Raw genomic sequence first — 13373 nt, forward strand, 5'->3', positions numbered from 1 at the left:
ATGTCCAGTGCATCGCGTGATATAAATGATTTGTTTGACGAAATAGTGCTTACCGAGGAGAAACACGCTCGTCTGGGCTATTCTGAGGGCATCCGTGACGGCCGTGCTCAGGGCAACCAGGAGGGCTACCAACTTGGCTACGCTCAAGGTGTGCAACTTGGCGAAGAATTGGGAGCCATTTACGGCCAAGTGGTGGCACAACAGCAGCTACCACACACGAAAAAGTTGCTGCGCACTTTGCAGCAGCTGCGCGAGCTCATCGAACAGTTTCCGCGGAACAATAACCCAGAGGCTGATATCATTGGCGCTGTGGAGCAAATACGCACAACGCATCGGCGACTGTGCGCTTTGCTGGGCACCAAAAAGGTGGCTCTGCAGAAACCCATCACGCACGAGCACAAGGATTTCAGTTTCTAGAAGCAACAACATGAGTTATCTGGGCGATTTACACCAGCGCCTCGATGAGGTCTTGTCATTTTTAGAACCGTACTGGAATTTTGCAAATTGCCACATGGTCAACTACATAGTTGACAATCATTGGCTGCACATGATGCCCCAGTCGCTAAGAGCTGAGCTAAAATCTGTTGATCATGTCAAACAAGCCATACACACATTTCTTTCGCAAACAAATTCGCCGCAGTTTCCAGCACTGGCTCAATTTTCAGAAACATGCAAGCATCAGCGATTGGCCAGTTGCCCGCAACTATTAACCAGTGTGGAACAACTGGGGCAACTGCTGCCCGCCACAATGGAGAAACATTTGATCATTAAAGAATTTATGAGCGCTAAAAAGTGCCATGAGGTAGGTGCCAAATGCTACAATTTAATAAATGACAGTTTAAGTTGGATTCGAAGCTTGATATACAGTAAAAGCTTCAATAAAGGACAGCTTTTTTGAGAGGGCATCTGACATTTCGTTCTCAAAAGCTCGAAACGCGTTTGCATAGCAACCGAAGACAAACATAGCTTTAGACTCGAATATGTATATATTAATCAGATATACATTTTTTATACTTTCTTTTATCAGGTGGATCAGACGGCGGCATTGGTGAATCAACTGGTGCGAAGCACAACTCCAGAGGCAAGCGCCACATGCTACATTGTGGATGCTGGCGATGGAAAAGGATATCTCTCATCGAGATTGGCGCTACAGTACGGACATTACGTGCTTGGTGTTGATGCCAAAAAGTCAAATACTGAAAGTGCCCTTGCACGCAATCGCAAGCTGGAGGTATGTTTTTCTATTAGATAATTACACAAGTTTTATTTCATTTCTTTTGGATTCTTAATGCTAAGTTGCTTTTGCTTATGACGTCTTGTACTGAGAATGGCGCCCACTTTAGTGTCGCATTTGTTTAATCACGCATTTCACCCTCCTCGTCGTCATCCTCCATGCCTTTTATGTAGAGCACATTGTTGCAGCGTATCAGCACTTCGCCTAGATTGCCCGTAACGGAGCCCTCGATGACTTCCTCGGTGTTAGCCAGCTGCATGTTCATGTAGCCATCGACGGATACAAGAAAACCTTTGTATTCCTGGCCCCATTTCAGTTTTACGAGCACAGGCTTGCCGGTTAGACCATTTAGAAATGGTTTGGGATTGATGGGCATGCCAGCTGACATATTGTTTGTTTATTTTATCCAACTTTTATGAAATGGAAAAAACAAATACGCGTATTTTTTTTACCGGCTAAAACGTTTTCGCGTCGTGCACAAAGCAAGAAGAAGAAACTTGACAGCTGCGGCGTAGCGCTGTTGAATAAATATCGATATATCGATAAATATACGCATTGCGTTTAAGGTGCAGTGCTGAAAAGTGTGTGTTGTGCTAAACTATTTTTATGAATTTGTTTAACAGCACCTTTTTTTTTTTGCTGTTTATTTGAATTAGCGCGCCTGGAATGGCCTAACGGAACGCGCCGAGCTACAAAGCCAAGGCATAAGACCATCAAGACGCGGCAAAAAATCGGCCACAAAGGAAACACCAGTAAACAGACCAGTTCAGAACAAATACAAAACCACGTCAAGATTCATTACCACAGAATTGAATCTGTGTGATTTAGTAAAAGAGCATTTTGAGCAGGAGCCGAATGTAACTAAGCCCAGAATATGCCTAACGGGTCTACACACCTGTGGCAATCTGGCTGCGACCTGTTTACAGGTCTTTCATGCCCAGGACAACTGTCGCGTGCTGTGTAATGTTGGCTGCTGCTATCATTTATTGCGCGAACGCTATTCGCAGCAGGAATCCTATGAAAACAAGGCATTGATGGAGGAGTCAACTGATTATGGATTTCCCTTGAGTCGTTATTTACAGCAGCGTAGTGTATGCTTGGGACGCAATGCGCGTATGCTGGCTGCTCAGTCCATTGAACGCACCTTATCGTCCAAGGAGCTACCGAACATAACGCTCTACTATCGCGCACTGCTCGAGATTTTGATATGCCGCCGTGCACCGCACTTGAAGAATAAATTAAAGGTGGGCAAAGTGCACAAATTCAATAATTTCTTTGAATATGTGAAAATATGCGCGAAGAAGCTAAATGAGCCCTGGCTGGCAGCTGTAGGCGAAGCAGAACTAGAGGCATTGCTGCAGCAGCACGATGTAGATTGGCATTATCTGTCCCTATTCTATCTGCTGCGCATGTCCTTTGCGCCGGTGCTGGAAAGCGTGATACTTCTAGATCGCTTGCTGTACCTCAAAGAGCTGGGCTATGAGCACAGTTTTTTGATTGATCTATTCGATGCGGTTATATCACCAAGACACTATGCAATAGTTGCTTTTAAGCCTTAGATGCTGAAGAGCCACACGCTATAGTGCTATGAATTTGAGATTTATTGAATAGTATTTAAATCAATTGGAAAAGCGTGCAATGAAACGTCATATAACTGTTAAACTCAACTTAGAATCATATAAATGTTTTTCATTTTCCCATTTTAATAGTAAAACTGTCAATCATTTGTGTTTAAGTGCATAGTAAATATAAAATTACTAGTCTTGACATCAATCTATCTGCCTATGCAATCTATTAATAAGCTGTTGCTGTTGTATTTTATTTTTATTATCAGCCTTTAACTCGTTATACCCTGTGTATATTGAAAATATGTAGATGGCTAAAATTAAGTTGTTTATAAAGGAAAGAAAAGGCTTATTTGAACTTTAATTTCACATTTTCTTGCGGGTGCATCTATATTTATATATATATATATACAATCTGAAAACTAAATAGAGATGTAGTATTAGACGCAGCTAAATCACTTTATCTATATCACTATATCTCAATTTCATTTTAATTTTCGTTGTATACATATATGCTGTATTTCTTCCCTTAGAATAAATAACTTAATCATTTTTCTCGATAAGTTACGGTCCTTGTTACCCAGCATGTGTCGAGAGTGTGCATACATAGAACTAATTGCAGGGTAACTGCTAGTTGTGCACACTCCAGTGGAGCACTAATACTTGTGATTGCTTGTAATCTATTTGTAATCTTTGACAAAGATTTTCCTATAAAATGCGCACTAAAATTCTAGTTTAGCAAGTGTTATTCCAGACGCGGCAATTGTCGCACGTCGAACATTTTTAAATATAAACACAAATCTACTAGGTCAGTTATGTGCAAATTATAATTGTGAAAAATGTGCTCAAATAAAAATGTAAATTTACGCTTTATAAAAGGATACACAAGAGCAACGTATATGGATAAAAGATTTGGAATTCGCATTAAAAAACATAACGCTTTTGTGGATATAAAAAGAAAATAAGCAGATCTATTAATACCTTTTTGAAGGAACCATATTCGCGACCCTATCATAACAATTTCTCTGTCGGGTGTGAATTGTATAGAAAATTATATAGAAAAGTTGTTATAAAAAATAACTCTGTAGAAGTGTACACTTAAACTTCTAAACTGTTTTTTGCAATGCGTACAAACATTTTCAGAACAATGTGCCATCAACAATTTAGCAAAAGGTTCATAAGCCCCAAGCTTGTTGACCCTCTAAACATGAATTAAATAATAATTATAAATGATTTATGCTCAATTATATGTCGTGTGTCTGTATAGATAAGAGCGAAAACAACAACAAATATACAAATATAATGCTTTATGAGTGAATTTTTTGTTTAGCCTTTCCAAAAATGAAACCAAATTCACGACGTAACTTTTACAGACCCCAAAATGGCTTTAACGGAGGCGCTTTTTCTCATTGTGGGCGCTCTGAGCGCTATTTACCTGTGGTTCCAGCGCAATCACAGTTATTGGCACCGCAAGGGTTTGCCCTTCATGCCGCCCTCGCCCATTATTGGCAATACTGCGTCCGTGTTCAAGCAGGAGAGCTCGTTTGGCATGTACATCTCGAAGGTGTACAGTGAGCCAAGGATGCAGGATGAGGCCGTTGTGGGCATCTATGTGATTAACAAGCCAGCTCTGGTCATTCGTGAGCCAGAACTTATCAAATCCGTGCTAATCAAGGACTTCAATCGTTTTTCCAATCGCTATGGACGCTGTGATCCGCATGGCGACGCGCTGGGCTCCAATAATTTGTTCTTTGTGCGCAATCCGCAGTGGAAGGAGATACGCACTAAGTTGACACCTGTCTTTACCAGCGGCAAGGTGAAGCAAATGTATCCACTAATGCTGGAGGTGGGTAGTCACGATCATAGAGTTTGGTTAAGTTTGTTAAAGTGAATATTTAAAACTCCGGGCTTTGATCAAAACCAATCTGCATTCTTGGATTAAGATACGACCAAACAAATCTAAGTTTAACAATTTATATAGATAGCTGCGGATCTGGAGTCACATTTGGCCAGACATCGTCCAGCACAGGGTACCGAATACATAACAGAAGTCAAGGACATATGCGCAAGATTCACCACGGATTCAATTGCTACCATTGCATTTGGAGTGCGCGCAAACAGCTTGGCAAATCCTGAGGCCGAGTTTCGCAACCAAGGACGTAAGGTTCTCGGGGCCAGTCTATCGCGCAGCAAGGATTACTTTGTTGCCTTTTTTATGCCCAAGTTGGTATCATTGCTTCGCATTAAGTTCTTTACGGAGGAATATTCCAATTTTATTCGCAACACTATCAACCATGTGATGTCGGAGCGGGAGGGCACGGCCACTGTGCGCAACGATCTAATTGATGTCCTAGTTGGTTTACGCAAGGAGGCCGCCCTGGACCCCAGCAAGCCGCATCTGGCCAACAACAATGACTTTTTGGTTGCTCAAGCAGGTGTTTTCTTCACGGCTGGATTTGAAACCAGTTCGTCTACTATGGCGTTTGGTCTGCTGGAGCTGGCCAAGCAGCCGGAACTGCAGGAGCGTCTGCGTCAGGAAATCAATGAAGCTTTAGTGGAGGAGGGAGGCAAGTTGAGCTATGAGAAAATCAATTCACTGGAATACCTAGCCATGGTGGTCGATGAGGTGTTGCGTCTGTATCCAGTGCTGCCTTTTCTGGATCGCGAATATCAGAGTATTCAAGGCCTGCCGGATCTGTCGCTGAAACCCTACTATGATTATAAGATGGAGAACGGCACGCCTGTTTTTATCCCTGTCTATGGACTACAGCGTGACCCTAAGGTGGGTTTGTGGAACTGGAATCCTGCTCAGGTGGATGGACAAATATATGATCTATTCTCTTTCAGTACTGGCCAAACCCGAATCACTTTGATCCCGAACGCTTCTCACCGGAGAATCGAAAATCAATTGAGCCGATGGCCTATCAACCCTTTGGTCTCGGCCCGCACAACTGCATTGGAAGTCGCATTGGCCTGCTCCAGGCCAAACTGGGTCTGGTGCACATCCTGAAGAATCATTATGTGCGCTGCTGCTCGCAGACTTCCAAGGATATTCAATTTGATGCGAAGACCTTTGTGCTGCAGCTGGATAAGGAAATGTTACTAGAGATTGTGAACGATAGACTTTATGATGAAAAGGCTGTCTGATTTCAGCTTTACGAGTTTGAAGTGAATTTACGTTGTGCGTAATTTAAAAACTTTAATTATTACTAACTTTGTAATAAACAAAATATATTTGGTGACAATTAAAATTAATTTTATTGTCGACAATTAAATGTTGTCTTATCTTATATAGAACAACCTATCCTTATCTAGGTTTCGTTTTATTTATTTTTTACTTATATAAAAGAAATATACGTGTTGATAATAAATGTTTTTGTTTGTCATCATGTTTAGAGATCGCTTTGTCATGCTTATGGGGGAAATGTTTAGGTCAGTGATTTTTATAACCTGAACCCATTGAAAATGGGTAAAAAGGGTATAATGTATCTGATCGAATATGTGTAACAAGCAGAAGAAACCATCTCCGACCCCATAAAGTATATACATTCCTGATCAGCATCAATAGCCTAGACGATCTAGCCATGTCCGTCTGCCTGTCCGCCTGTCCGTCCGTATGCATGAGCGTAAAAATCTCAGAGCTTATAAGATCTAGAAACTTTTAATTTTTGAATTTAGGTTCTTCTAGTGTCCACGCAATACGAGCTTGTTTCCGATAATCGGTTACTCGTCCTGTTTTTAAGTAAAGAATCAAAATTGATATCGAAATAAAAATGTTTGAAGAAATCTCTTAGGTTTTTAGAGCTGGAATTACCAAACTTGACATATAGCTTCTAAAATAGTGGGTATATATCAAGTATCTTGTATTTTATAGCAACCGCTACCAGCCCGCTTCCTTCACATAGATATAAATCAAGTAAAAACACCAATTTGTATTGGCCACCAATTTATTTTAAGAATACACGAATATTCTATAGTACAATAATTTCTACTGTTCATATTTTCATCAAGATCGGTTTAAAACACACAAAAGTTATCACAGAAAATGTGATTTAATTCATTTCTTTCTAAATTTATTTAATTGAATGTTTCCCGTTAAGTCTAAGAAAAAAACATTCACAGCTGCAGTCGAACATAATAAATTACACGGCATCTCCTAGTCTAGTATTTTTAAGTACAGCACTTGTACTTGATTCCGATTCTGTTTTTGTAATCTCTCAAACAAGATTTGCCTATAAAAACGCGCACACAGCAAACTTTTTGCAAGTGTTATTCTGAACTCGCTAATTGTCGGTACCTATAATCACGCACGGAATTTTTCGAATTATAAAAGTCTTTTCGGTCGGTTTGTGCAAATTCTAAGAGTGAAGTGCGCTCAAATAATAAATTAGAAAGAGAAGAGAAAACACGTTTAAATGTAAATAAAAAAAAAAAACTATTGAGCATTCATTACAGATGGATTATTGTCTATTGAAAGGATCTTCTTAAAAGCCATATAATTATTTTAAAGCAATAATAACAATACAGTGGTCGCTAATGATATTTAATTCGATTCTAAATGTGATCATATTTTTTAAATCCAAATTTCTTTTAGATTGATTTTTCTATAGTTAAATAAACTTAATTTTAAATAAAATTAGTCTTATAAGGAATCTTAAGGACTCTTGTACTGCAAATTATATTTCACATTTTCAAAATTTCTTCATACCACGGAACAACAAGAAACTAGGTTTTCTTAAAAAATGTATGCTGTATTAGAAGGGAACAAATTTAAATCAATTTTCTTACATTTAATTGCTACACTAGTGCAATTTTTACAAAATATAATCAGGAAATATAATAAACATGTAAGCCTATAGTTCTTCTTGATGACTGCCAAGGTTATCCTCTCCCAAATCAGCTTTGCTTATCAATGTAAAAACAAAATTGTAAATAATATATGAGCTTATATAAGATCTGTTTCTGTACGGCACGTGTCTGTCCGATAAGTGAGAAAAGCGTTTGTTTTGATTGCCCAAAAATGATTACAAATTCACGCCGAAAATTTTGCAGACCCTAAAATGGCTTTGACGGAGGCGCTCTTTGTCATTGTGAGCGTTCTGAGCGCTATTTACCTGTGGTTCCAGCGCAATCACAGTTATTGGCAGCGCAAGGGTTTGCCCTTCATGCCGCCCTCGCCCATTATTGGCAATACTGCGTCCGTGTTCAAGCAAGAGAGCTCGTTCGGCATGTACATCTCGCAGGTGTACAGTGAGCCAAGGATGCAGGATGAGGCCGTTGTGGGCATCTATGTGATTAACAAGCCAGCTCTGGTCATACGTGAGCCAGAACTTATTAAATCCGTGCTAATCAAGGACTTCAATCGTTTCTCCAATCGCTATGCACGCTGCGATCCACATGGCGATCCGCTGGGCTACAATAATCTGTTCTTTGTGCGCAACCCACATTGGAAGCAGATACGCAGTAAGCTGACGCCCGTTTTTACAAGCGGAAAGGTGAAGCAAATGTATCCACTAATGGTGGAGGTGGGTAGCGCCGAGTTTTAATCAGGGCTGGAAACTGGAGCTCCGGAACCGTCTTACAGCCTTGGTTTAAGCATCAACCTACCAAATCTAAGTTTAACAATTTATAGATAGCTGAAGATCTGGAGTCACATTTGGCCAGGCATCGTCCAGCACAGGGTACCGAATACATTACCGAGGTCAAGGACATATGCGCAAGATTCACCACGGATTCAATTGCTACCATTGCATTTGGAGTGCGCGCAAACAGCTTGGCAAATCCTGAGGCCGAGTTTCGCAACCAAGGACGTAAGGTTCTCGGGGCCAGTCTATCGCGCAGCAAGGATTACTTTGTTGCCTTTTTTATGCCCAAGTTGGTATCATTGCTTCGCATTAAGTTCTTTACGGAGGAATATTCCAATTTTATTCGCAACACTATCAACCATGTGATGTCGGAGCGGGAGGGCACGGCCACTGTGCGCAACGATCTAATTGATGTCCTAGTTGGTTTACGCAAGGAGGCCGCCCTGGACCCCAGCAAGCCGCATCTGGCCAACAACAATGACTTTTTGGTTGCTCAAGCAGGTGTTTTCTTCACGGCTGGATTTGAAACCAGTTCGTCTACTATGGCGTTTGGTCTGCTGGAGCTGGCCAAGCAGCCGGAACTGCAGGAGCGTCTGCGTCAGGAAATCAATGAAGCTTTAGTGGAGGAGGGAGGCAAGTTGAGCTATGAGAAAATCAATTCACTGGAATACCTAGCCATGGTGGTCGATGAGGTGTTGCGTCTGTATCCAGTGCTGCCTTTTCTGGATCGCGAATATCAGAGTATTCAAGGCCTGCCGGATCTGTCGCTGAAACCCTACTATGATTATAAGATGGAGAACGGCACGCCTGTTTTTATCCCTGTCTATGGACTACAGCGTGACCCTAAGGTGGGTTTGTGGAACTGGAATCCTGCTCAGGTGGATGGACAAATATATGATCTATTCTCTTTCAGTACTGGCCAAACCCGAATCACTTTGATCCCGAACGCTTCTCACCGGAGAATCGAAAATCAATTGAGCCGATGGCCTATCAACCCTTTGGTCTCGGCCCGCACAACTGCATTGGAAGTCGCATTGGCCTGCTCCAGTCCAAACTGGGTCTGGTGCACATCCTGAAGAATCATTATGTGCGCTGCTGCTCGCAGACTCCCAAGGATATTCAATTTGATGCCAAGACTATTGTTTTGCAGCTGGATAAGGAAATGTTCCTTGAGATTGTTAACGATAGACTTTATGATGAAAAGGCTGTCTGATTTCAGCTTTACGAGTTTGAAATAAATTTACGTTGTGCGTAATTTAAGAACTTTATTTACTTTGTAATAAACGAAATATATTTGGTGATAATAAAAATGTCTACAATTAAATGTTGTATTATCGTATAGAGAACAACTTACCCTTATCTTGGTTTTTATTTATTTTTATTTTTACTTAATAAAAAAAAATATACGCGTTGATAATAAATGTTTTTGTTTGTCATGCTTATGGGGGAAACGTATAGGTCAGTGTTTCTTATACCCTGAAACCATTGAAAATGGTTAAAAGGATAAAATGTATCAGTGCAAATATGTGTAACAAGCAGAAGAAACCATCTCCGACCCCATAAAGTATATACATTCCTGATCAGCATCAATAGCCGAGTCGATCTAGCCATGTCCGTCTGTCTGTACGACTGTCCGTCCGTATACATGAACGCAAAAATCTCAGAGCCTATAAGAGCTAGAGACGAAATTAGGAATTTAGGTCCTTGTTTGCTTGTTTGTTTCCGAAATTCGGTTACTTGGTTAATTCTAAAATACACGAATATTCTATAGTACAATAAGATACTGTTGAAATTTTCATCAAGATCGGTTAAGAAATAGAGAAGTTTTAGAAAATGTGTTTTGGCTGCCCACTTGGAATTTCTGTATACATGTGCACAAACACATTTACGCGCATCTTTATTGAATTCTATCAACAGCACTGCAATTGCGATTGTATTGTTTTCTGTGCTGTGTGCAATTTTAATTCGTTTTTTATATTTATATTTTTATATTTATATTTATTTATTAATGGTCGACAAAACGAGTGTCTTCCTCATTATTCAAAAGGTTGTACAATATAAGTATATTCTAAAAGCCTAGTTAAAGGATACAATTTTCTAAATAGCATCACCGACCGATGGAGGTGTTTTATTTGCCAGTCCGGCCAGCTGTGCCCCTTTTCACAGCTAATTTTGTCAGTGACGCTATTAGAGCCTACATCTAAGCAGAAGGTTGTAAGTAGGAAAAAAGTGATCTCAAGTGAAATTAAAAATAATCTTAATTTGCTAAATTAATAAAGAAAATACAATAAATAGGAAAAAAGAAAGTAAGAAAATTGTTAATAAAGTAAAGCAATGTAAGTTAGATAAAGAGTGTTAAGTGGATAGGACAAAGAGAAAAGTATTGGGAAATCACCGACACGGTGGGGGAAAATTTTTCAGCCTGTCCGGCTAGCTATGCCCCTGCTCATAGCTGGGAATGGTCAGCGACTTCCCGAAGGTATCCTGAAAGCAACGATTTTATTAGGGGTAGAGACAGTTCGGTAGAGAAAACGTGATGCAAACTATTATAATTTTTACATAGCACGCGAAAAGAATTGTGCATAGCGTAATCAGTTGTGCACGTAGATAGTAATAAGGGGCGATAATTTCTGGTTGGTCTAGCCGGAACAGAGAATTGAAGACGCCCTAGCAGAAAAGGAGAATCAATGTCGCCAATAATCAACTTATGTAGAAGGACAACACCGAGAATTGTCCTACGGTTGATTAACGACGGAAGGTTGAGAAGAAGCAGTCTGCTGGAGTAGGACGGCAACCGAAGATTAGGGTCCCAATTTAAACCTCGTAAGGCAAAAAGCAGAAATTGCTTCTGAACAGATTCAATACGATCCTGGCTGTTGATATACTGTGGAGACCAGATGCAAGAGCAGTATTCAAGGATAGGGCGAACAAGAGAGATGTACAGAAGTTTTGTTATAAAAGGATCGTTAAACTCTTTAGACCATCGTTTAATGAATCCAAGTACACCTTTTGCCTCATTAACAATGGTATCTATATGAAGATTGAAACAGAGTTTAGAATCAAAAATAACGCCTAGATCCTTAACTGTTAGTATACGTTGCAAAGGGATATTGTCGATTGTATAACTAACAAGATAAGGTGTAGTACGATTAAAAGTCATAAACATACACTTTGAACAATTTAGATGCAATTGATTGGCCGAACACCAAAGTTGCATAGCGTTCAAATCGTCTTGTAGACGAGAATGATGTAGGGGGTTAGTGTATGATAGAAAAAGTTTGACATCGTCCGCATACATGAGTACACGGGCATGTGATATAACAGAAGGAAGATCATTTATAAAAAGTGTAAAGAGTAAAGGTCCAAGATGACTACCTTGAGGAACACCAGAAGTAACGTGAACCCTTTTAGAGGTAGTCAACCTCAGTATTACTCTTTGGGTCCTACCTTTTAAATAAGAATTAATCCAAAGTAAAAGGGACAGAGGGAAACCTATTCGGTCAAGTTTAAAAAGTAAAATGTCATGGTGCACAGAGTCAAACGCCTTGCTGAAGTCAGTGTAAATGACATCAGTTTGCATTTTCGAAAGGAAAGCATCATTTACCAAGGAAGTAAACTCAAGCAGATTGGTCGTAGTTGACCGATTCTTTACGAATCCATGTTGAACAGGGGAAACAACTGATTTGCAGAAATGCTGCAAATTCGAAGTGATTATTTTTTCAAATAATTTAGGAATAGCAGACAGTTTTGCAATGCCCCTGTAATTTTGTATATCAGACTTCCCACCTTTCTTGTGAAGAGGAATGATATAAGATTCTTTCCAAAGAGATGGAAAGACAGAAGTTTCAAGGGATAGATTAAAAAGCTTTAGCAATGGATAGAAAAGGGAAGAACTGCACTCCTTGAGTAGACAACTAGGAATATTGTCCGGCCCAGGAGAGTAAGAAGATTTTAGAGAGTTTATAGCTAATAGGAGAGAGGAGTGTGAAATAATGGGGGGAGGTATAGAACTAGCGGAGGAAATAGTATAAGGGTAAGAATTAGTATTAGGACAGACTGAAGAGTAAGTTGATTGGAAAAAATTAGCAAAGAGGTTAGCAGAATCAGTGTCATTGCTAGCTTTATCCATCCCAAGAAAAAAAGAAGATGGCAAAGTTGAAGACTTACGCTTCAAGTTTACAAAATTATAAAACTGTCTCGGATTTCGGGCGAATTGCCTTTTACAACGAATTAGATAATTCTCATAGCATTGAGAATTAAGAAGAAAAAAGTTCGACTTGGCTATGGAATATTTAGCCAAGTCTGTACACGAACCAGACTTTTTAAACTTTTTAAAATATTTGGATTTTACATTTTTTAGATGTGATAATCTGGGAGTAAACCAGGGTGGTTTTGAAAAAGTAGTCGAAGGAATTGACTTAGGAATACACACATCTAAGAGGGAGTTTAGGGTGATATAAAAAGAATTAATGGCTGTATTCATATCAACTGAGTCATATAAGAAAGACCAATCGGTTGAATAAATAAGCTGATTCAGCAAGGAATAATTTCCTTTGCGAAAGCAATAGCGGGGCTTATTGGCTGATGAGCACGAAATGGAAGGATTACAATTTAGCATTGCAATCTCTAAAGTTGGATGATAGACATCCTCAGGAAGAGATAAAGGAGGTGACCTAGACACATTAGAAATAAGGTAGTCGTTAACAAATACAAGGTCAAGTGTTCTATTCATATGATTAGAAATTGAATTGATTTGAAACAACGAAAGATCAAGCATGCAGTCTAAAAAATCGTGCTGTGCTGAGGGCACTAGATAATTTTCAGCAGTGAATAATGACCAAGAGATGTTCGGCAAATTAAAATCACCCAACACCAATAATAGGTCATTATCCCGCACGTGTGAAGAAACTTCTTTAATACAAGTAATATGATTCATATAAACTTGAATATCAGAAGAAGGTGGGACATAAGAGCATGTTACATAGATAT

At 39.6% G+C, this 13373-nt stretch overlaps 6 protein-coding genes across 7 annotated transcripts in view; 5 read left to right on the plus strand and 1 right to left on the minus strand.

Moving 5' to 3' along the window:
• Window positions 1–475, plus strand: LOC6626373 (protein LTO1 homolog). The gene has a single exon (XM_002049360.4). It carries the CDS (start codon window positions 1–3, stop codon window positions 415–417), a length of 417 nt encoding a protein of 138 aa, XP_002049396.1. The 3' UTR covers window positions 418–475.
• LOC6626371 (probable methyltransferase-like protein 25) lies at window positions 428–3526 on the plus strand. The gene is made up of 3 exons (XM_002049358.4): window positions 428–802; window positions 1028–1231; window positions 1891–3526. The coding sequence occupies exons 1-3, from the start codon at window positions 428–430 to the stop codon at window positions 2791–2793; spliced, it is 1482 nt and encodes a 493-aa protein (XP_002049394.1). The 3' UTR covers window positions 2794–3526.
• Cyp6t3 (Cytochrome P450 6t3) overlaps window positions 1091–13373 on the plus strand; it is a 24587-nt gene continuing 12304 nt past the window's right edge. The window contains exon 1 of the mRNA XM_015173977.3: window positions 1091–1231. The gene's annotated coding sequence lies outside the window, so the exon portion shown is untranslated. The remainder of the gene's footprint in view (window positions 1232–13373) is intronic.
• On the minus strand, window positions 1237–1731 carry SmF (small ribonucleoprotein particle protein SmF). The gene has a single exon (XM_002049359.4). It carries the CDS (start codon window positions 1620–1622, stop codon window positions 1356–1358), a length of 267 nt encoding a protein of 88 aa, XP_002049395.1. The 5' UTR covers window positions 1623–1731; the 3' UTR covers window positions 1237–1355.
• LOC6626370 (cytochrome P450 6g1) lies at window positions 4173–6089 on the plus strand. The gene is made up of 3 exons (XM_032437081.2): window positions 4173–4645; window positions 4781–5581; window positions 5647–6089. The coding sequence occupies exons 1-3, from the start codon at window positions 4181–4183 to the stop codon at window positions 5944–5946; spliced, it is 1566 nt and encodes a 521-aa protein (XP_032292972.1). The 5' UTR covers window positions 4173–4180; the 3' UTR covers window positions 5947–6089.
• Window positions 7070–9708, plus strand: LOC138911314 (cytochrome P450 6g1-like). Of its 2 annotated transcripts, XM_070209612.1 has the most exons (4): window positions 7070–7216; window positions 7852–8324; window positions 8432–9232; window positions 9298–9708. In XM_070209612.1, exons 2-4 carry the CDS (start codon window positions 7860–7862, stop codon window positions 9595–9597), a joined length of 1566 nt encoding a protein of 521 aa, XP_070065713.1. In that variant the 5' UTR covers window positions 7070–7216; window positions 7852–7859; the 3' UTR covers window positions 9598–9708. The 2 variants fall into 2 exon arrangements, with proteins under 2 accessions (XP_070065713.1, XP_070065714.1); XM_070209613.1 differs by lacking the exon at window positions 7070–7216 and having other exon boundaries at window positions 7841–8324.

Source organism: Drosophila virilis, chromosome 5 (assembly GCF_030788295.1).
Source record: "Drosophila virilis strain 15010-1051.87 chromosome 5, Dvir_AGI_RSII-ME, whole genome shotgun sequence".
NCBI lineage: Eukaryota > Metazoa > Arthropoda > Insecta > Diptera > Drosophilidae > Drosophila > Drosophila virilis.